This window comes from Lytechinus pictus, chromosome 2, assembly GCF_037042905.1.
Source record: "Lytechinus pictus isolate F3 Inbred chromosome 2, Lp3.0, whole genome shotgun sequence".
NCBI classification, from domain to species: Eukaryota; Metazoa; Echinodermata; class Echinoidea; order Temnopleuroida; family Toxopneustidae; genus Lytechinus; species Lytechinus pictus.
The window spans coordinates 18,394,661-18,419,272 of record NC_087246.1 but is presented as its reverse complement, the minus strand read 5'-3'; the positions used below and the strand labels follow the sequence as shown (position 1 = coordinate 18,419,272).

General features: G+C 36.7%; 1 protein-coding gene across 3 annotated transcripts in view; it reads left to right on the top strand.

Annotated features, from left to right (window-relative positions):
* The first annotated feature begins 3,274 nt into the window (after nucleotides 1-3,274).
* LOC129254646 (acyl-CoA dehydrogenase family member 10-like) overlaps nucleotides 3,275-24,612 on the top strand; it is a 33,129-nt gene continuing 11,791 nt past the window's right edge. Inside the window, exons 1-14 of one of the 3 annotated variants that reach the window (XM_064111890.1) lie at nucleotides 3,275-3,469; nucleotides 8,874-9,055; nucleotides 9,769-9,917; nucleotides 10,704-10,898; nucleotides 12,107-12,265; nucleotides 12,599-12,969; nucleotides 15,915-16,096; nucleotides 16,794-16,944; nucleotides 17,405-17,547; nucleotides 17,909-18,082; nucleotides 18,963-19,157; nucleotides 20,224-20,390; nucleotides 20,761-20,901; nucleotides 21,872-22,009. In XM_064111890.1, the coding sequence (XP_063967960.1) occupies nucleotides 8,878-9,055; nucleotides 9,769-9,917; nucleotides 10,704-10,898; nucleotides 12,107-12,265; nucleotides 12,599-12,969; nucleotides 15,915-16,096; nucleotides 16,794-16,944; nucleotides 17,405-17,547; nucleotides 17,909-18,082; nucleotides 18,963-19,157; nucleotides 20,224-20,390; nucleotides 20,761-20,901; nucleotides 21,872-22,009 (2,343 nt within the window). In that variant the 5' untranslated portion in view covers nucleotides 3,275-3,469; nucleotides 8,874-8,877. Of the gene's footprint in view, nucleotides 3,470-8,548; nucleotides 8,649-8,873; nucleotides 9,056-9,768; nucleotides 9,918-10,703; nucleotides 10,899-12,106; nucleotides 12,266-12,598; nucleotides 12,970-15,914; nucleotides 16,097-16,793; nucleotides 16,945-17,404; nucleotides 17,548-17,908; nucleotides 18,083-18,962; nucleotides 19,158-20,223; nucleotides 20,391-20,760; nucleotides 20,902-21,871; nucleotides 22,010-24,612 lie in introns of those variants that run through there. The other 2 variants (XM_064111903.1, XM_064111896.1) reach the window with 2 other exon arrangements.

The window sequence follows — 24,612 nt, the reverse complement described above, 5'->3', positions numbered from 1 at the left end:
ACCATCAAAAAATTACTGGTCCAGCTTATAGCAGACCAGTATATTTTGTTCCAATTTTCAGAGTTACCAATTAAATTTTACTGGAGTAACTGGTCCAGCCGTACTGGTTTTTCCTTCTGGGATTGCCTCTCTTTTCGTTTCCACTCATGTTTCTTAAAACGATGACTTTGTGAATGCACCAAAGTGCGATAGTCAGAAGTAAAACTAATTTTTCGTCTACTTCATGTTTAAACAAAATTTTAATGATTGATTTCTAAATATTTATGAAATATTTGCTGGATTATTTTTTTCAAAAATTCAAAGAATGGTTTGTTCAAATCACAAGAAATGAAAGCGTGATGAATATCTTCCTCTACTTCACAACGAGAACAGATGTTATCATTCACCAAACCCCTAATTGTTAATTGTTAGTTGTTAATAGGGTGAATTTGCTGTACTTTATTCAAATCATTATAATTGTGTGTTAGATAGGATATTAAATTATCAATTCTAACAGAAAAGGATTTATCTGCTTGTTGCATAAAATAAAATGATTTGAATTGATTACAAGCTCTCAAATTCCTAATTACAAATTGGGTCATTCTTGGTTGACAAAAAATGTTAGTATGAAAGAATATTCATTGCTAAAAAAATAATTTATTGAAATGAAAAAGTAAAGTAAATATAAAGCTTTGTACGTGACATTTGCGACCAAAATATGAAAACTATGGCAAAAATAATCTGCTGATTGGCAAGAAGTCTTATAACCATACACTTCATTTCCTACCACTTAGCGCAATCCTAAATTTGAACCCCCAACAAAACCATCTCGTGTGCACTCAAGCATGAACAAATTAAAAAAAAAACATTTTGAATTTGATCGATAAGATTTCAGAGCATCTATGAACATCAAAATATAGACATCATAATTCAAAAGGGTATTTTGATAGACGTTTCATAACTGTCCCGTTTTTATTGATACGCACTGTAAAATTGAATAAAAAGGGTCACCCCTTCAAAAATACGATAGCTCTCTTCATTTGTCAGGAACTTTTTTTTTACATACTCCTCAATATTCTTAAAACTGGAGTATATAGGAGTGTGGGCTACTAAAACTAAAGTACTAGCCCTTTCTTTTTGTTTACAAATTGAGAGATATTAACCCCCCCCCCTCCACAAACCCAAAATATATTTAGGGAGCAATCTTCCAATTGTATTTTATAAAGAGGACTTTTAGTTCAAATTTACTCCTCAATATATATAAAAACGTGGAATATATAGGAATATATGAGTGTGGGCTACAAAAATTAAGGCACTAGCCCGTTGTTTTTCTTTACAAATTGAAAGAAGGGAAACCCCCCTCCACACACCCAAAATATATTTCAGGAGCAATCTTACAATTGTATTTTATAAAGAGGACTTTTAGTTCAAATTTATTCCTCAATATATATAAAAACGTGGAATATATAGGAATGTATATGAGTATGGGCTACTAAAACGAAGGCACTAGCCCCTTGTTTTTCTTTACAAATTGAAAGAATGGAAACCCCCCTACACACACCCAAAATATATTTCAGGAGCAATCTTCCAATTGTATTTAATAAAGAGGACTTTTAGTTCAAATTTACTCCTCAATATACGAAAAACCTAGAGTATATATGGGTGTGGGCTACTAAAACTAAAGCACAAGCCCGTTGTTTTTCTTTACAAATTGAAAGAAGGGACACCCCCCTACACACACCCAAAATATATTTCAGGAGAAATCTTCCAATTGTATTTTATAAAGAGGACTTTTTGTTGAAATTTACTCCTCAATATACGAAAAAAACAGAGTATATAGGGGTGTCGGCTACTAAAATTAAAGCACTAGCCCGTTGTGTTTCTTTACGAATTGAAAGAAGGGAAACCCCCCTACACACAGCCAAAATAAATTTCAGGAGCAATCTTCCAATTGTATTTTATAAAGAGGACTTTTAGTTTAAATTTACTCCTCAATATATATAAAAACGTGGAATATATAGGAATGTATATGAGTGTGGGCTACTAAAACGAAGGCACTAGCCCCTTGTTTTTCTTTACAAATTGAAAGAAGGGAAACCCCCCTACACACACCCAAAATATATTTCAGGAGCAATCTTCCAATTGTATTTTATAAAGAAGACTTTTAGTTGAAATTTACTCCTCAATATACGAAAAAACATAGAGTATATAGGGGTGTGGGCTACTAAAATTAAAGCACTAGCCCGTTGTTTTTCTTTACAAATTGAAAGAAGGGAAACCCCCCTACACACACCCAAAATATATTTCAGGAGCAATCTTCCAATTGTATTTTATAAAGAAGACTTTTAGTTGAAATTTACTCCTCAATATACGAAAAAACATAGAGTATATAGGGGTGTGGGCTACTAAAATTAAAGCACTAGCCCGTTGTTTTTCTTTACAAATTGAAAGAAGGGAAACCCCCCTACACACACCCAAAATATATTTCAGGAGCAATCTTCCAATTGTATTTTGTAAAGAGGACTTTTAGTTCAAATTTACTCCTCAATATATATAAAAACGTGGAATATATGGGAATGTATATGAGTGTGGGCTACTAAAACGAAGGCACAAGCCCCTTGTTTTTCTTTACAAATAGAGAGAAGGGAAACCCCCCTCCACACCACCAAAATATATTTCAGGAGCAATCTTCCAATTGTATTTCATAAAGAGGACTTTTAGTTCAAATTTACTCCTCAATATACGAAAAAACCTAGAGTATATAGGGGTGTGGGCTACTAAAACTAAAGCACTAGCCCGTTGTTTTTCTTTACAAATTGAAAGAAGGGAAACCCCCCTACACACAGCCAAAATAAATTTCAGGAGCAATCTTCCAATTGTATTTTATAAAGAGGACTTTTAGTTCAAATTTACTCCTCAATATATATAAAAACGTGGAATATATAGGAATGTATATGAGTGTGGGCTACTAAAACGAAGGCACTAGCCCCTTGTTTTTCTTTACAAATTGAAAGAAGGGAAACCCCCCTCGATCCACACACCAAAAATATATTTCAGGAGCAATCTTCGAATTGTGTTTTATAAAGAGGACGTTTAGTTGAAATTTACTTCTCAATACACGAAAAAACATAGAGTATATAGGTATGTGGGCTACTAAAATTTATGCACTTGCCCGTTGTTTTTCAGTTTACAAATTGAAAGAAGGGAAACCCCACCTGACCCCGTTTGTTTGATTTGTACAAGAATGCACGCTTCTCTTCGTGCGCAAAATCCTGTATCTGAACTATCTTACATCGCAATATTGTTGGCTGGAATTGTTGGCTGGCTTGCTGTTGGCTAGCTTATTGTTGGCTGACTCTACTCCGGCCTATTGATAACTCTGATTGTTGTCATCTATCCCCGCATCTATCAACTCAATCTGAAAGTGAAAAGGAAAAAGCTAAAGTAATTGAGCCACTTGTCAGCGTCGTAACAAATGATTTACTAGTAGGTAAGAGGACGAAGCAATTATATCATATATTTATGTCTCAGGAACTTGAATTAGCAGCAAGTTTGGTTTTAAAAGACCCAAACTGCCTGAGCTGAGCTGAGACTCGGAGTCTCGTAACCCAGAGAGCTCCCGCAGCGGGCGGGAGCCCAGAAGCTCACAGTGTATTCTACCATTGCCACCGGACAAGGGTGATTTATGGTCTAAATATTTCTCCAAATGAATTGTGAAAACAAAAAGTGTACAATTACCACGATTATATGGATGAAGGTCTAGCGAGTGGCAGATTCCTGACATCTGAGCACAGTCTGGAACCTCAAAAAAAACAAAAGTTCTTTCCTTCTACCCAGTCTCGATCGGCCGTTTTGTTACGATTTTTAACAAAAATGGCCGATCGAGACGGGGTAGAAGCAGAGAACTTTTCGTTTTTTTGAGGTTCCAGACTGTGCTCAGATGTCAGGAATCTGCCACTCGCTAGACCTTCATCCATATAATCGTGGTAATTGTACACTTTTTGTTTTCACAATTCATTTGGAGAAATATTTAGACCATAAATCACCCTTGTCCGGTGGCAATGGTAGAATACACTGTGAGCTTCTGGGCTCCCGCCCGCTGCGCGGACGGGAGCTCTCTGGGTTAGGAGTCTCGGTGCATCGGCCTACCGTACCGGTACGGTACCTCTCGGAACCTAGCCGTACCTAGGCCGAGCTACACCTGTAGCTAGCCTGCGCGTAGACCAAAAGCTTCGGTCTCTGTTATGTTGGTTGTTCAGCTGAACTCCGTTGGCTTCACTCACCAAATACAGAGACCGAAGTTCTGTCGCGATCTGTACAGGGGACTCAATGGCCATATGTTTATGTACTTAAGATCGGATAAAACGGGGAAGTGAATTTGCGCGACAGCCGAGGTAAGTCACTTGTTTTTGTTCCTTTTAACTTGATTTTTCTCAGTTTTTTAGCAATTAATGCCAAGAGGGAATATTAATTTGCATTTTGGTCGCGTTAATTTTCAAAATTTTTATTCATTAAAGACAAAAATTGAAGAGCCCCGACGGGGGGATTTTGCATTGCAAGTCCCCTAATGGTGGCTGCACGCTAGCGAGCCGTCTGTGTACGAGGAGAAATAAAAAATTAAAAAAAAGTTAAAAAACTCCTCGAAACAGACGGCTGCCCGCTGTCTAGCCTGCGCGCTGCGGTAGTGACAGCTTGCGCTTGCTCGGCACAGCTCATCCTGAGCCTCGCCCCAGAGCTAGCCCTAGCTAACTCACTGTTACTGTGTTAGAACTTAGAGCTTGACCAGTGACGGGTTAACTCAGACTAAGCTCAACTAGCCCAGGCCCAGGGGCCGATGGCACGATCATTTATTGAATTATGATGCACTGTTACCGTGTAACGCCAGGGGGGGGGGGGCAGTGCTGTATACACGCGTGACCAAAAACTAATTTGTTAGCATCTACTGATCTAGCTTTAGTTTAGCTTTCAAGTTTCACTTTATATAATTGTTACACAATTTCAACATCATTTTGTTTACTTTAAATTTAATGGCTGAATAATTATATGTTTGCAGTATGCGTTTCACATGGCACATCAAAAATGGGCGACACGAAAGACGGTTCTTGCAAAGACCCTTTCGTGCAATCGGCCTCATGCAGGTAGGCTCAACACTGCCTGGCGTAGCCAGGAGGAGCCTAGGATTGTAACACCATTTTTGGATCATGTATTTTTTGCCCCACTCGTTCTTGATTTTAACTTAAGAAAATATCCTCACTGAATCTTGGATCAAAGAAAGAAAGAAACGAAGAAAGGAAGGAAGGAAGAAACAAAAAGGAAAGGATGGATGGATGGATGGATGGAAGAAGGAAAGAAAGAATGAAAGGAATGCTGGAAGAAAGAAATGAAAGTAAGAAAGAAAGAACAGGAGATAGGATAAAAAGGAATGTAAGAAATAAAGAAAGGAATGAAGGAAAGAAAGAAAGATAAAAGGAAGGAAAGAAATTAAGAAATTATAAAAAAAAAAAAACAGAATGAGAGAAAAAAAGTACGGTAAAAAAAGAAATGAAAAGAAAGTTTATTATCCTGATATTTGTTTTCATTGAAACATTCTGAAAATATGTTATGAAATGTTTTAGATATGGGTAAAACTTTGAACAATCTTCCTTGACTGTTTACTCTGCTTCCTAACAACTGCCAAAATATCAGAAAAATGAAGGCTTCCAAATTGCCAAAATATCAGAAAATCTACCTTTTATGTCAATGAAATTTCTTCCCAATGAACATGTACCTTTAGTGCATTAACAAGGCATTTACTCCAAATTAGGAAAGAAATTTATCTTGTTTCTTTCGAAAGAAACCAAGTTAATCAACACACACATAAATGCGCACATGTATGGACTCACCAATGAATTTGTGTGTGTGATACAGACAAAATTTAATCCTTGTGAGCTACATCAGAATTGATAATTTTCCCTTTTATTGCTTGCAAATCGTCAGTGATTTTACGAACTGGTTCAAACCTCTGGTCTCTAAAACATCATTTTGAGATAATCGCGTTCAAAGTTTTGAATGTTTTTCAGACCCTTGTAACTTCACGCTGATCAATTATTTATACCAGTTTAAAGCATACATTCTATTTTATAAATATGCAGAATTTTGTCCGCAAATCGTATTAATTCTCTCAATATTTCAAATGAAATGAATGTATGCATTCTAGAAGCTGCTAATTTTTCCCCAAAACGGGGTTTGAGCCAGTTCGTAAAATCGCGCGCACCTTGCGCACTGATTTTTAGCGGCACAAATCCTGCGCAATCAACAGTTTGAGCCAGTTCGTAAAATCATTCATGCGATGCGCCACTCCAGAGACTTTATAGTAGACAAAGTATGGTTTGAGCCAGTTTGTAAAATCAAAGGAGGGGGTTCCGGTTGAGCCGATTCGTAAAAGAATTGAATATGTTCTTATTCTTTTAATAAATAAAGCAAATTTTGATCTGAAATTTGGCAAATCAATAGAGTGAATCACGGAATTTCAGAATATGCAAAAAAAATAGATTTCGAAAATTTGACCGAAAATTAGGTATGAGACGGTTTGTAAAATCACTGACGAAATGACAGAGTTACACCAACTATTATGTACAGTAAGAGCATTTCATTGGTGTGAAATGTGAGTTTTGACAGTTCTTTTGGAGATTTCTTGTTGTCAACCATTCAGTTTTTTATTTTAATTGGATTGTCCAGTTTTTTAGTTTTTTTTCCCCTAAAAAACTGAACGTTAAGATTTGGGGATATTGGAACATTTAGCTGTCAATACTGGCATAGTGACTGTAACTTTGATCAAAAGAAAGAAGGGTATCATGGTCAATAAAGGCTATTTCAAGGCCTGTGAATCCGGGGGGGGGGGGTACTCTGTACATGTAATTATGGACAGTGGTACGTATAATGAATCGATAAAGGCGCCTGGCTGTACATGGAAAGTCTGGGGTTCGAACCTATGCCTGTGAGCAAGGCATTCAATCGACAGTGCTCTTTTACCCTGCATTCAAATAAATGTAAATTCTATACGCATTCTTGGTAACTAGGTGTGCATTTTTTTATTTTTTTTTGTTATGTGCCATAGAAACATCAAAACATCAAACAATGCTTGACTTCTGAAACTTTTAAACATTACCTCAAAACATTTCTGTTCAATTCTTCTTAATTTCTTTTATAATTTCCTAAAAAGTGCCTTGAGCACTCTACAGAGTGGATTTGGCGCGATATAAGTCTAATTATTATTATTATTATTATTATAGAGAGGACCCTCATCTTTATACTTGGTCTTGTGTTCCAGGGCATGTACCATTTTCCCTTCTATGGCTAGCTGCCAAAGAAAATCTGTTCCTTTGGATTTATTTTTTCTTTCACTGCTTTGAATTCTGTGTAGCCAAACCTGGAAGGATGCTATTTTTTATTTTATATACATTGGGGTTTGTACTAGTATCTTGTTATTATTTCAGCTGTCATTGTCATATATTCTGCTTTTGGGACCTGGTGTTTGTGTTGATATTTTGAAGTTTTGCCTATTGAAAATGTTGACCAAATTATATTGTCTTGCTTGTGGAATTGGACTGTTAATGTTAAACTGATGCAGTGAATTTGATGTGATGGTGTATCAGTTTGTAAATTTTGGTAGATGTATGTGTGCATGTATCAGTAGATTTGTATGTTTTGGGGAGGTGTGTGTGAGTGGGTGTCGGTTGTCCTGTTAAATTGTTACACTCGTTTCTGTGTCCCTTTACTGTTTGCTAGTTTCTAAAAGTGTTGGGTGTTTATTAATTTAATTTTAAATCAAATTTTGTTGGATGGAAGCCATGAAAGTTCAACTGCTCGAGGACATTGAAAATGTCCAAGAAACAAGTTCCATCACATTAACATTTACTCAAAATTTAGTTCCAGGGACCCTCTTTTTGCAAAGTTTTAAGAAGTTAATGACGAGCCATTCCGGGGCCCCCTAATTTTGACATGCCAGTGGCACATACCCACCACATATTGGGTCGATTGATTCTCTTATTGTTTGTTTGATTTTGTTCAAAATATTTTTTTCTCTTATTTTTTTTCTGTCAACAACATCCCATTTAGGTTGGATTTCCTATAAAAACACAACACATGGAACTGGTTTGGCAATTCAACCTGAGAAAAACAATTCATCACACTTCAGATTTGATAGTATATAACACATACACAATGTATATCACATTAAAGAAAGCATATTTAATAAACAATTAAATATGAATGATACTGTCCTATGTAATGTATAAAACTATAATGGATCTATGGAAATGGCTCCACTTTTTGGTGATTCCATTTCCACTTTAGTATACCGCAGTGTCATGTTCAGTTAAAAAAAAAAGAAACAAAAAATTTGGGGGGGGGGGGTCGGATATTTCATTGAAAAGAAGGCAAGGTAGTACAGGCCTACTGAATCACATTGCTTGCATGGGATTGCCATGTATTTAGTTGAAAGGTCACATTTTGCTTATTGACAGATGGTTACATCCATATGTACCTGAACTTTGGACTGCTCTTGAAGCAAACTTGATTGTTCAGAACCAGAAGTGACCTGGCTTATTTGCACTAGCATGTCTCGATGAGGCTCTTTTAAAGTCATTCTGAACACAGAATTTCAGTTACAGTCCTGATTGCAGATTGTGGTGAGAAAATTCCAAATATTTTTAGAGGAATTGTAGGTGGTATTTTTATGTTTAAACTGCAACTGCAGGGGCCGTGACATGCTATACAAAAATGTAGACCAATCAGATTGTGAGGGATGTGAAAGAGGTATAGAAATATAGGAATAATATACAACTTGAACTAGTAAAGTTGTGTTTACTTTATTATGTGATTGATCAACCTTGTTTGAAATATGTTTTCTACAGGATCATGCAGGGCGTATTAAAGAGTGGAGTCGTGCATAGATGGCATCATGCTGTCCAATGGAAAACCATGCTTGGTAGTAGACACAGACAGCTGAACCTCTCAACAGTCAGACACAAAACAAGAGCTGTTATATTTGACCTGGGTGGAGTGTTAGTACCTAAGCCATACCCAATATTTGCAGGTAACCATGATAGTGCTCTTTAAATGTTAGACTCATTGACTCCTATATCTATTATATCTCTGGATAGGGTCTATGGAAAATGTACATTATTCTGAAATCAAATTGTGTTTAACTTGGAAGAGATTTTTATTTATCCCTTTCTCTTCATATGTGCACTATATTAAGCATTACCTGATACCTCCTGTTATTAACTGTGTTTTGTTTTTTATCTGAAAAAAAATTACCAGAAGATAATTTTTCATTATTTGCATCTTATCCAGCTTTCAAAATATATCTTGTACTAATTTTTATCAAACAATTCAATCAAACTACTCTTTATTTATGGTGTCCAGTCAAATAGTATTTAGATGTACATGTAGGTAGAGTATATTTTGCTATGACAGCCAAGTAGGCCAACTCTGTGCCACATCAAATTCAAGAAATCTGGATGACCTTCAGTCGGTATTTTGGTTTACTTTATGATTAAGCCCTGCAACATTATGATTCCCCAAATTGCATGATAGGGCCATTTCATTTCATGAAATAATGTATCATTTCAGGGCCTGGTTGCATTTGCCATTTGAGCAGAAGTTCATTAGTAATTTGATTATTCCAATTTATAGCAATCATCAGACATTTCTATGCATTATGCACAGCCCATATTATTAAACATTAAATTTACTACCAGAAATGGGAAATTATATCTGATTACCTTTTATTGTTCTTGATTAAAGATTATGAAAGAATGAAGGGTGTACCAATAGGAACTGTGAAGGACCTGATTGTAGCAGCAGGACAAAAGGGTTCTTTCAGACAGCTAGAAAGAGGCCACATTTCAGCAGAAAGATTTGGACCAGCATTTACAAAAGAAGGCAAAGAAATAGTAAGTTCACTTGAAAGGAAGCGGGTTTCACGTCTACAGACTTATATAATGAAGCAAGCAATCTTGCATCCTAATTTTAGAGTACCGAAGTGTGAAGTCATCAATTTTCCAATTTAGCATTTCAGCATTTTTTATACCATATTTTGGTAGAGCGTGATGAAATACCACCACTAACAAAATTTGGTGCATATCGGTACATGGGGGCCTGAGAAATGACCTCATGAATACATAATTAGCCCCATTGATGGTTCCTAACTTTTAGAACCAGGCCAATAAGATGTTAAGATGATAAATCTAGTTTTTTTTTGTTATATCTATCATTCCAGGCATGTGGTCAAATGAAATGTCCAATATTCTAATAAACACCAAATGTAAGAGTTTCAAAATCAGTTCACACAGAATCCAATAAAATGATCTCCCAAGTGTTTTAATAAATAAAATGTGTGCCAAATGATTTTGGTAGGAAATTTATAATGGCTGAAAAATTATTGCAAAATAAGCATCAATAATCTTCATTCCCATGTAGGCTTATTTTGTAGGGGGATCTTCAGTGTGCTCACTATTCAGCTAAGAATTTGTACAGTTATGTTTGCAGATCCCTCAACCATTCTGAAATTGGAGGACAGAATATTGATTTGGACCATTCTGAACTGGTATACACTGCCCCCCCCCCCTTGAACAAAGTCATCCCTATTTTCCAGTTACGTAGGTTGGGAAGTCTCGGTTTAATGTACTAAATTTATACATTTATATATTATTGAAAATTGTTATTATTTTTTCTTTCAGCTGGGCATAGACTGTGACTTTGGTGATTTTCTCCGATTCTTTGAATCTCACATCTCAGAGCCATTTCCTGAGATGGTTGATGCAGTGCAGTGTGTACGAAGTGAAGGCCTCAAGACAGCCATCTTGTCCAACTTCTGGCGTTATGAGGGCCAGCAGCTTGCCCCTCTACCTATAAATCGCAGCTTGTTTGATGTGGTTAGTATCATGAAATGCTATGCGATCAAGACCAATATCGAATTCAGTATGTTGAGATATGTTGTGGATCGTAGGATGAGTCCCTGGACTTGAATAAGTACTCTCGCCAGGGGCTCATAGCAGGCAAGAAAATCAATTGTAAATATTCATGGGCAACTTTTCATATCTTGCTGGCTAAATCTGCAACACATTGCAATGAATGTGGATTTTCCAGGGATTCTTCTTTAGTTTTCAGGGGTCTTTTGGGCATTTCGGGGGCTAAATCGCCCCCAGCCCGCTTGTAGTTTTTTCCTGGCTGGTAGGACAAAGCTTATATCGTAGAGGTGATTTTCTACACTTGATTGCACATTGTGATCACTGTTCTCGGGCCCTAGTCTACATGTATAACCTCTTGATGTACATTAGAATAATCAAACTCGATGTGTTTAAAGCTTCACTTTGTCTTTAACCAGTTTTTAACTTATCATTTTGTCGACTTTTACTTGGTCTAATGACCAATTCATTTTATATTATACTTGAATAACCCCAATTAGTCCAACATTATTGACTAGTATTTACTTCGGCTCTCAAAGACAAACTTATAGTAAGGCCGACTATATGCAAGACCAATTGATAATTAGACCTTGTTGCTATTAAACTAGTGTTCAGATGAAGTGAAACATGGACTGAAAAGAGATAAACATGGCCCATCTTGAAAATTGACCAAGTGGCTTAGACCAATTGGTGCATTTAACCATAAACATTTGAACTTTGTGATCGGGGGTAAAATCCCACTGCAGAACTTTTGTTTACTCAAGAACATCATTGCATTATCACTTTCTCACATTGTCTGAGCAATCAAACAGTTTTCCTCTTTCTCACCTTTCCAACTCACCTCCATTTCTATCCACTTGTCTTATCTCAGTCCTTCCAAGACTTTACACATGGTGTACCGTAAACCTCTTCCGCCATTGCAAAAAGATTTGCCAGATGGAATGATTGTTCAGAACAGTTTTACAAATTATGTCTGCAGATGATCACCTTTCAGGATTCAAAACAAAGGCTCACAGATTTTTTATCATAAAGGCGTTTCAAGTTTTGATTACTGGTTTTATGTAGCATTGTTAATTTCATTTATACCTTGAGATGCAATGAATCATATATCGCCCTTTTAGAAATTATAGTTTGTACATGTATATTATGCTTAGTTGATCTCATTTCATCTCTAGATAATAGAGTCTTGTTGTGAAGGCTATGCCAAGCCTGATCCCGAGATCTACACAAAGTGCTTGGAGAACCTAAGATTAACACCAGAAGAAGTAATTTTCTTAGATGATCTCAAAGACAATATCAAAGGAGCTAAAGATTTGGGAATCCCTGCAATTGAGGTAAGTATGTCTGTCTCATTAACTCATTTTCTACTGTTGAAAGTTTTTAGAATAACAAAGTTAAGTCATTAGCAGGTTAGGTACTTAGGTATTTTCCACTGAAACAAGTGGATATATGAAAATTCTATTAATGTCTTGGTGACATTGGTTTTCTAGTTCAATTATGGTTTTAAAGTTTTGAAATATATGAAGTAGTTGCTGTGTGAGGTGCCCACAATGCTGGGCAAACACAATTATGTTTTTGCAGTTTACTGGACATCTACATACAGAGTATCCATTAGAAAACACCTAATAAAATTAAATGAATGATATAATTTGTTGATGTATTCCCAGGTGCATAACACTAAGCAAGCCCTAGAGGATCTCCAACAACATCTACAGCTACCCGTCCAGGGTTATCGACCTGGTACGAAATCAGTCCGCAAAGGAATGGAACTCAACGAAGATAATCTCAAAAACTATCTCACATCACTAGGAGTAGGATCATCACAAGATAGCATCTCGATACGAGAATTCAAACATGGACAGTCGAATCCAACTTACTTTGTGAAGTTTGGTGAGAGAGATCTTGTGCTCCGGAAGAAACCTCCAGGGAAGCTGCTACCAATGGCTCACATGGTGGAGAGGGAGTATGAGGTGATGAAAGCATTAGGAGGGGCAGGAGTTCCTGTACCCCCACTTCTAGGACTCTGTCAAGATGATAGGTAAGAACATACACAATAAGTACAGTCTCGCTAAAAAGTTAGTGAACCTCCCCAGAAAATGAACATATTTCAAGTGTTCAAGTTCTGCCATGTTTTAGGTATTTGATTGTGAATTCAGCTTATAAAAGACTACATTCAATAAAGTTTATTTCTCCGAGCTCACCGAACATTGTAATGTTGTTTTCTACATTCAACACTCAGCATGAAGGAGTGCATTTTCTGGTGGGGTTCACTACCTTTTTAGCACCACTGTATATTACCATGTCTATATGGAAAGTGGAGCCATAGTCCATTTTCTCATCATGTTTTACTAATCTGGGTTGAAGTGTTTAGATGAGCTTATACTGTGGCATGGTGCCCGCGTATGTCAATCATTGTCTGTCCATCCACAATTCAAAATACTTCTTTGTCGTTATTTCATGTCAGATATCAGTTCTCTTTGCTTTAAATGATAGCACTAGGTGGGGGACCACCCAAACTCGACGTGAAGATGACAAGAACACACTTGTCGGAATGTCGAGTTTGGGTGGTCCTCTTTAGGACCAACCTATGTCCACGAAGGAATCCATGGTGTACCGTGAAACTACTACACTCTAAGACATCTTAACAAAAGTCAGTCAAGTCATTTAGCAGGACTCCCACATTGCACCTTTTAACTTCTAATCCTTCTATTTTAGCATGGCATACACCAATGTGTAATGTGGAAAAGCCATTATGATAGACATTGAGCCAGATTTGTGCTAATACACATGACACAGAATTTTTATAAGGCGCTCAAGGCCATATTTTTAAAACCATCTCTGAATTCGGGCCATTATTTCTAGTGCTGTAGCCGAACTGCCGAACCGAACGGAAGTTCGCCGAACTTGGCACTTCCGAACCGGACCGAACCGAACCGAACACAAAGGCCTGGTTCGGTGGTTCGGTAAAAAAAAAAAATTCGGCACATTTATTCACTACGTGATATGAATAAAAGCGGGGACTACATATATTTAAATATTAAAAAATATTTAAAAAAAATATATATTGGTTAGTGATTGTGCACAATAAGAATTCCACACAATATATTTTTTCAATCCACCATTTAAGCTCACATCTTGTCTTTGATTGAATTGTTATCAACTTAAGAATATTTTATTAACATGAATATATTTTTTCTTCATTAAATGAGGGGACATTTGAAGCTAAACTCGGTATAAAAGTGTGGTTGAATTACATGTTGCCGTAATCGATCGTGATCGTAATCGGACCTAATCGTTTTCTATTTAATTAAGAAAAAGGACGACATAAATTCATTCCTCGTAAATGACAAAGTATGACAGGTTCGGTCTCGTCTTTGATTGAATTTTTATAAGTCTCAATTTTTTTATTACCATGAATTTATTTATTTTTCTCATAAAATGTAGGGACATTTTAAGCTAAACACGGTTAAAAAGTGTAGTTGAATTACGTATAAGTGTAATCGATCATGATTGTGATCGGGCGTCCATGTAATTGTTTTGTATTTAATAATAGAAAAAAAATGACAAAAATTCATTCCTTTTGACTGACAAAGTAATGGTAAAGTATGTATATTTCACCTTCTGAAATATAAATATCAATATTAAAGATAAATAAGAGATGAAGGAATGAGGTTAGAAAAAACAGAAAAGATAAAATTTCAAAGCAAGTCAACGCATGTTCCCTGATCGTGTACCGGAAATGGTTGATAAGGAAAGTTGAAACAGGAAGTCCAAACAACCTGCTCTCAGTTGCTATTACGCTGGTAAAATTCATATTCCGAATTTGAAATGTTTTTCCATTGTCAATATTTTCTAAAAAGTGGTTTAATCTGGTCATTTACTGAAAATGAAATGATAAATTTTCAGTTCCGTCTTGGTTCTGACGATCAACGCCGAGTGATTTCATAACACTAAAATACACAGTACAGTCCCATGTACTCATTTTCGTGTTGGAAATATGTTTGAAGTCACTCGAGTGTCGATCTTTCGGGACCAAGAATGGACTGATATTTTATCTGTTTAAAGTAATTGATTGACCAGATTTAACCACTTTTCAGAAAATAGGGAATTTATAAAAGATTTCATATTCTTTGGAATGTGAATTTTACCAGTATAATAACAGTTGAGTGGAGGTTGTTTGTCTACTGTTCCGACATTCCCGATCAACACTTTCCAATCGGAGAAGCTGCGTTTGCAATGGCATTGTAATCGATCATGATCATATCTACATGGAATAATCAATGAACAAAAAATATTCTGTTCTTTTTAATTCTGTTTCTGTCCTCATTCTCTCGTTATCAATATTATTTTCTTTGTTTTTTTTAATCAATTTAAAAATGAAAGTAGAAATGACTCTTATTTTTGGTTTCAAGATTGAAATAAAAGAAAGTTATGCAGCACTTTTTATAACCATTCTTTTTAGAAACAAAATTCAATATAAATATACGACAGAACTTACCAAAGATAATTTGTTCGAGGGTTGGCAATCCTTAGTTTTATATGTTGATAATTTAATTGCGCATTTATTGCCAAACCCCGAACCGAACCAGAGTTCGGAAAAAATTTGCCGTACCCTGCCGAACCGAACAGAACCCGAACATGCCGCCTGACTTGCAGCACTAATTATTTCTCACCAATACGCAATGCTAATCAGTTGTTAATGTTGGATAATACTGCAGTATTTGGAAAGTATTCATCATAAACAATGTGATGTACATAATAAATATTACTCTGATGCATCAAATTTTTCATCTCTTCTTTCAGATCATTTTCAGTAACTGTTTAAGGTGAACAAAACAATGAAGTAGAAATACAGCATGTTCCATTTTATAAAATAATTTTCTAAAGATAAACCCAAATAAAAAATTGCCAGTTAGAAACTCACATTGCTACTCTATTCTGAGTTTGATTTGTTGCTTATGGCATCTTTGTGATTCCTTACAGCGTCATTGGTACTCCCTTCTATGTGATGGAATACGTAGCCGGGAGAGTGTTTGAAGACCCTACCCTACCAGACATGGAGGCAACTGAAAGACAAGACATCTATAAAGCCATGGTAGATGTACTATGTAAGATACATGATGTTGATGTGACAGAGGTGGGACTCCAGAACTATGGAAAACATGGTGAGTGTCAAAGAGATTGTACTGTTTGGTATTGTACCATGCGCTCTTTATTTGGGGGAGGGCTCATTAATCAGTTACAAACATTGCTTACAAATTTAGGAATAGATTGAATATTGGAGGTTCAATATGGTTTATTATTAACAGTATCAGACATCTGAGCAAGGCAAGTTTAATACATTATTGCCTGCTTATGACTTGGATCAAATGGTTGGTCAATACGTTTCCTATTGCTTATCCAATTTATTGCCCGCTCAGGAAAGTCAATGAGAAAATGCATGGAAATGTAGCGGGCAATAAGGCAGAGCTAACATCCCGGTATTCTACACGTCCTTATACGCGACCTATTGAACCGTGCAGCAACAATATACGTCATAATAGTAATCAAGATGAGACAACGCTAGCTGGATACTGCGTCCTACGGCCAGGGACGCAACATTTCATTTATGTCACAATGGTTAAGTTCAGAGGCCCAGTTTGCTCAACATGACAAAATAGATTCCCATTCTTAAACCAGTAAAAGATGTCTGATCTGGATCATAATAAAAATATTGACTGACTGACAATGAAATATACCCTTAGATAATTCAAGACTTGCATCAACCCATCAGAACGAACACACTGCACTCTCTTTGTTGAAGTACCTTAATATACAATGTTGACAATGGATAATTATGTTGTAAATTTTCTTTGGTACCAGGTCAATACATTGCCAGACAGGTGAAGACATGGTCTAAGCAGTACATTGCCAGTAAAACACATGAGATCGAATCTATGAATAAACTCATGGAATGGCTCCCAGAACATGCTCCAAAGACAGATGAAACAACGGTCGTTCATGGGGATTTCAGGTAAGGGTCGGTATTATGACAACAGGGGACTGTTTCATGAAAGTTGTCAGCACTGACAAGATATCTTTCTCTGACAGTTACCATAGTAACAGTCAGAGGCCAGAGCTTAGCCAATCAAAACCAAGGATTTCACTGAAATAGTCAGCACTGACAATTTAGTCAGTGCTGACAACTTTCATGAAACGCCCCCTTGATCTGCTATAGAAGCATAATTTATTTAAAAAAACTTATTACAATGTAAGAGTCAGAACTGCTACACCACATCACTTCCACTTGCAAATAATTGCTTTGTCATTTTGTTAGATTCAGTATAAAAATTAGTCTTTTACCATTACCACAACCCAGACATATTGGGTGTCAACTAGCACATATAAGTTTGGATGGGTGAAATTTTATCCTCGGTATGAATTAATCCTTCGGTTACATACAAGTTGTATATTGTTATGTTTTTTATCACCAGGTTAGATAATTTGATATTTCATCCAGACAAGCCGGAAGTCTTAGCCATCTTGGATTGGGAACTCTCAACTCTCGGTGATCCTTTTGCAGACCTTGCCTATAGCTGTTTACCATACTTCATGCCAGATTCCATGTTGCTGAAAGGCAAGTAGTTTTTCTTTTCAGACATTTTGTAGAACTGCATACTTGTGGTTAGATTCCATATCACTCGCCTGTAAATAATTCCCCCCACAGCTTTCTTCATATGCCTGAATATCGATGAATGGCCAATTGGGGAATGCTACCCTGTTTGGCATTCAACAATTCAAGGGTTAGAGCTACCTCAATCTGGCATTGCACAGTGGCTTCTGGGCCCATGATCAATTGGGCAAAATTAATTTTTGGAATATTTATATTTTTAGATCTCATTTCGAACAATTAAGTATCAATTTTTTTCATGTTTCTGAATCCTTTTGCTGAGAAACTGTCATTCCCTTTTCTCAACCATTTATTATTTTATTTCCAGGTTTCAAAGGATTGGATCTTGATGCATTAGGTATACCTTCTTTAGATGACCTTTCAGCTTTGTATTACGAGAAGAGGGGTCTCAAACCAATAGACAATCTTCAGTTTTACATGGCTTTCAGTTACTTCCGGATCGCAGCTATTCTTCAGGGAGTCTACAAACGCTCCTTTCAAGGTCAGTATCTAGAGCATTAGGTGACCGAACAGCTAAACTCTTTATATAATAACATTTCGGTTTGAAAAGCAAACAGTAAGCTTTAAATTGATATATTAGTGCTATTTGTGACCAGCCATCCAAAACTAACAATAATTCGGCAGGAAATATAGGGGCAGAATTATTGGTGACGGGACATTTGCTCCAGCGACAAATGCTCCGGACTTTATTTCGTCTAAGATACAAGATTAGGGTTAGGGTTGCAATCGGGTTTTAGGATAAGGTATAGTGTTAAACCAGGGTCAAAGTTGGTCTTTCCATTATTGTGTGGAATTTGCAACAGAGCAATTGTCGCCGGAGCAAATGGCATGGAACCAAATTCTCCCCCCCTGCCTTTTTTGCTTAGGTTCTAGGTGAGTGGCTAGTAAGGATTATGAATGCATTGAATAGATTTCATATATCTGGGCTTGGGTCTATGGAAAAATGAGTGTGGTACTATAATCAATTAGTCTCGTAATGGTTATTAGATGGGGTAGGTCAAGTGCTGCATGGGTGAAGTAAATACATGTACACCGTCTGTTAAGACGATTAAAAACATGAATGGATTTTCTACAAATATCACTACTACTACATTAGGCTCCAAAAGTGTGCTGACAATACACAAGGGTCTTCAAGCCTCACTCTCAAATCACCAATGGTGGTCATAACATTTGTGAGATAGTTTAAACATTTAATAAGATCCAACACCACTAATACAAAAAATTAACTAAATTAAATGATATAAACAATGCTTTGAAGCATGAGCATGTGTTTAGATACAAATGTTAGGCTTACTGATCTTGGCATCATTTGCATGCTGATGAAAACCGACTTCTGACAAGAAATCTTTCTTTCTCTATAGGTCAGTCCACATCCAGCAAATCTGAATCCATGGGAGAACTAGCTGTTCATATAGCTGATTTGGGTTGGTCACTGGCTAGTCAACCTCAGGGTATGAAAGGAAGTGGAAGCATATCCTCAAGAAGGTTTTCTACCATGGCTGCAGCTCATCAAGGCGTACCTCGTAGACACTACTCACAGTCAACGGGACAATCAGGTATGAATTCATTGATGTGTACATTGAAACCTGTATATAAAATCTACAAAGGGAGATGAGAAAAGCAGTGTTTTTGAGCAGGTGATGTTTATGGAAAACTTCTTATAATCCTTGTTTCAATGGGTAATACAATTCAACAGAAACCAAACTAGACCAATGGTCCTTTTTTTACAAGTAGTTGTTTTAGCAAGTTTGACTGTTATCACCAAGAAATACCAAGTTCATTGACCAAGAATGTTTTTACATAGGAGAGTGAAATGTGTCTGTTTGGCATGAGATTGCTGGGGGTCGTGTGTAATGCATTTTAGGATAGCCTGTGATATAGGTGTGAGACAGGAGTGAAAATTATTAAGAGTCCTTTTATAATAAGTGAGACAGAACCGCCTGGACATCATTTCTGTAATTTATTTTTGTAACTTGAAAATATGAGCTGAATAGTCCTGTATATTATGGTTGTGTAATGTAGGCCTGAAATCTGCACTCAGCATTATTTACTTTAGGAACTGGGTGGTTCCTATGTAAATCCTATGGGTTCAGTGTTCACAAGTTTGGAATTGCAACATATACATGTTGGTGACCACAAACACTTTCAATGTTCTTTTTAACAGACTAGTGCTACTTAGGTAATTTTCTGAAGTAATGTACATCCATCAGAACATGTATTCAGCTGTCTCATGTATTCAGTCACACGGTCATTACCCGGTGATTGAATGTTTACTTTGTCAGCCTCAACTTACTGGAATGATTTCCCACTCAGAATTAGACAGTTCTTCATTAGTAAATATCGAATACCCATCTTAGTCTTTGTTTTAAGATTTCATAATTGAAATGCGTGTGCGCTGTAATCTGAGTAATTACGGGTGCCAAGCTACAGCTGGGGTAATAATATCCAAGTCCTTTGGGAAGCGCATAGAGACATTATTCGTAATGTGATATGCGCTATACAAGAACTGTATATTATTATTATTATTATTATTAGACAGCTTGATTTTAAGTGCTTATTGGGACAAGTGCAGTATAAGAAATATTAACAATGATAATGTATTATGAATGTAAAATTTCTCAGGTGGATTTGCCTACTCACCTTCGGCATTGCCAGAGAGAGTACAGGAACTTCATAGTAAGCTGCTGACCTTCATGGATGAACATATCTATCCTGCAGAGAAAGAAATGGAAGAATACTACCTACATGCTAATCACTGGGAGTCACATCCTCTTATGGAACAACTGAAGGTAAATACATGAAAGCTATTGAAAATGATAATTACAAATCAAGAAAAAATGTCAAGTTCAGAGATGACGAAAGGAAGCGGGGGGAGTCTGTGGGAAAAGTAAGAATCCATACACCCCAGAGTTTAGAATTCCTCTGAAATTATGAAAATTACCGTGAATGGTCCTCCTATTATTATTCTTTTGCTGGCAAACAAATTATCAAGATTACAGGCATGCAGAATGTTTAGAAATTCTTTATAAGACACTCATTCCTCGTGAAACTGTTCAATGTACTACTGCGTTCACGTGATATCAAAATTTCAGGCATGAAAAATGTTTAGACATTCTTTATGCGACATCAATCCCTTGTCGTGCCTTTACTCCTCCATAGAGCAAAGCTAAATCAGAAGGCTTATGGAACCTGTTTCTTCCGATCGAGTCTGACCCAGAAGTGAAGTATGGAGCCGGTTTAACAAGTCTAGAGTATGCTCATCTATGTGAGATCATGGGAAGGAGTCTGTATGCACCAGAGGTAAGATAGGTTAGCTACCAATTATAAAAACACATTGTATACTTACAAATTAATCATATTGAGACTTGTGTGGAATGCTTTGTAATAAGCTCACTTTGAAATAAAAACCTTTAAAGATCAAAACTAAGAAAAACAACTTTACTAAAAGAGTACCTTTTCATTTACTTGCTGTTAAAATATGATGTTATAATCCTCCACCATCAAAGAGATACAATTACTTTTTAATAAAATTTTCAGACTTCTGAGAGTTTCCATTTTCAGTTTCCACTGATCTTGCATATGAAGTGTTCGTACCTACAAATTATTTTTCTTCTTTAGTAGGTGAACCTTTCACCAAAGTTAATTCACATTTGATCAGGTTTCACAAATTAATATCAGTTTTACATGTGGTATATCATATTGAAGATTAGAAACTGCCTTTGATAACTATGCCTAAATAAAATCAAACTTTATTTAGGGCAATTCCATAAAATAGTCTTGAGCTTTTTGTATGTCCAATCTTCATTTCATTGCATTAGCTATTATAATTTGAGAGCTTACATCTCGTAAACAGAGACTAGTCACACCAGGAAGCCCCCACCTATAGGGATTCAAAAGTACATCTGTTCATATGATTACCATTTTTGGAAATTTGACAGACAATATTGGCTCTCATTCACAAAGGTGGTTTTGAAAAGCATCAGTTGAAATCATGGTTTATGCAGATTTCCTGTATAAATTACGCTTATTTACTGCGTATATTAAAAATGTCCAAGTCTGATGCACGCTTTTGCCACTGTGCCAAACAATGAAGCCAGTTGCCATGGTTAACCAAGCTATGTCATTCATGATACTACTGTTTTGAACAGTTTACTTATTAATTTAAAACAGTGGACTCAACCATGGCAACTGGCGTAAATTTGGAACTTGGGGTTCGCATATGTCTTTGCAATGGATACAGAGAGTAATACAAAGGTGTGTTTGTTTGTAGATCTTTAATTGCGGTGCACCTGATACTGGTAACATGGAGGTCCTTGCTAGATACGGTACAGAGGAACAGAAGGAACAATGGTTGAAACCTCTACTTGCTGGTGAGATAAGATCATGCTTCGGAATGACAGAACCACATGTGAGTTTATTCTCTATTATGTCTACGTAAAGGGATATTTGCTTTTTTTTGCAAGATTTCAAGATTCTGTCCAATTGTATCCAATATGATACAACTGGCGAGAATAACAGTGTACATGTACTACTAAAAATGCAATGGACATTATTTACATGGAATAGTGATGAACCTATAGAATACAGATATCAACTATCTACAACAGGCACTATGCCTGGTTAAAATGCAAATTTTATAACTCTTAAAGCGGGAAAACATAATATTCATAAACACACACAATCAATGCTGCTTATTCTTTATCAAAGTAATTTTAATTCAACTAGCAGGCTCAAATACTGAGCTTTCATCACAGTGCTTATGGCCACCCTGTTTCTGATTTAGAATCTCCTCTTATACCCTTGTACAGCTTACCACAAGTATGTGAATTTGACTAAGTGATAACCTCAATTCATTGGTTTTGGGGCAAGGAATTCATCCTATTGGCACGAGAAGAATGAATATTATTGCACCTTGTAGGTAATAGTTTTGATATCAAAATGTAATGCTAAAATTTAGTATAGCACATAGCATGAATTTGTCTGTCAATCTGGAGACCATTTCATGAAAGTTGTTAGCACTGACAAGTTGTCGTTAATCATCAATAACAATATTGGAATCATCTATAAAACCATCAAACCAAGTTTCAGAAATACATAATGTATTGAATACAACGTTATTTGATAAAAGATGGACTTCATCATTTTTGTCTCATCTGCATAGCAGAGTGAGACTATAGGCGCCGCTTTTCCGACAGCGGCGGCGGCGGCGTCAACACCAAATCTTAACCTAAAGTTAAGTTTTTGAAATGACAGCATAACTTAGAAAGTATATGGACCTAGTTCACGAAACTTGGCCATAAGGTTAATCAAGTATTACTGAACATCCTGCCTGAGTTTCATGTCACATGAGCAAGGTCAAAAGTCATTTAGGGTCAATGAACTTAGACCATGTTGGGGGAATCCACATCAAAATCTTAACCTAAGGTTAAGTTTTTGAAATGTCATCATAACTTAGAAAATATATGGACCTAGTCCATGAAACTTGGACATAAGGTTAATCAATTATCACTGAACATCCTGCATGAGTTTCACGTCACATGACCAAGGTCAAAGGTCATTTAGGGTCAATGAACTTTGGCCGAATTGGGGGTATCTGTTGAATTACCATCATAACTTTCATTGTTTATGGATCTGATTCATGAAACTTGGACATAATAGTAATCAAGTATTACTGAACATCCTGTGCAAATTTCAGGTCACATGATCAAGGTCAAAGGTCATTTAGGGTCAATGAACTTTGGCCAAATTGGGGGTATTTGTTTAATTACCATCATAACTTTGAAAGTATGTTGGTCTAGTTCATAAAACTTGGACATAAGGGTAAACAAGTATCACTGAACATCCTGTGCGCATTTTAGGTCACATGACCAAGGTCAAAGGTCAATGAACTTTGGCCATAATGGCTGTATATCTGTTGAATTACCATCATAACTTTGAAAGTTTATGGATCACACTCGTGAAACTTGGACATAAGAGTAATCAAGTATCTCTGAACATCCTGTGCGAGTTTCAGGTCACATGATCAAGGTCAAAGGTCATGTAAGGTCAATGTACTTTGGCCACGTTGGGGTATTTGTTGAATTACCATCATATCTAGCTGTAAGTGTATTGGTCTAGTTCATAAAACGTGGAAATAAGAGTAACCAAGTATCACTGAACATCTTGTGCGAGTTATAGTAGTTTTCAAAGTCAGCACTGCTGCTATATTGAATTGCGTGATGCAGGTGAGACCACCAGAGGCATTCCACTTGTTATCATTAAGACTACAAAAATAAAGAAGACTTATCCACCATCTCTACAAGAATACCTCCTCTTCACCCCCACTAGGAATTGATAGGATACCCCATTCGAACCTGTCATCTCATCCTTTACAGCCTACTTCTTCGTCATCCATCAACCACCGTCAACCACCTTCCCTTCCCTAACATACACCAGATTCCCCCTCCAGTCTAATACCCCTTACAACCTTATCTTACACCTGGAACTCAAACGCCCCAATTCCAACCAAGAGCTCTACCCACGAAGCCCAGCCCCCTGCACCTCAATCAATTCTACAGCCACCTATTCACCCTTGCTAGTGAATGACAGACAACAACCCAACACTGTTGTGATATGCGGATTGCACATTTTGTATGATCGTTCAACTGAATGAGAGATGGAACACACATGGTGATATTGGCCTATATGCTCTTCTTGGCCGTGATCCTGGTGGAAGTAATGTGGACAAGATTTTTCTTTATGACCCAGCCGGTAGCAATTACACCGAAGATGGATTCCATGTTGACAGGTCAATGAATGATGATTGAGTTCACCATAGTTTGTGCACCCAGTTTCTTATAAAGGAAATGGTCATCTCAGTGAAGATGAGCGAACAGCTGGTGCATGCGATCATGGAGTGTTATTGGATATCTGGATCTGTGGTGGGTTGTTGTCTGTTATTCGGTAGCAAGGGTGAATAGGCAGCTGTAGAATTGATTGAGGTGCAGGGGGCTGGGCTTCGTGGGTGGAGCT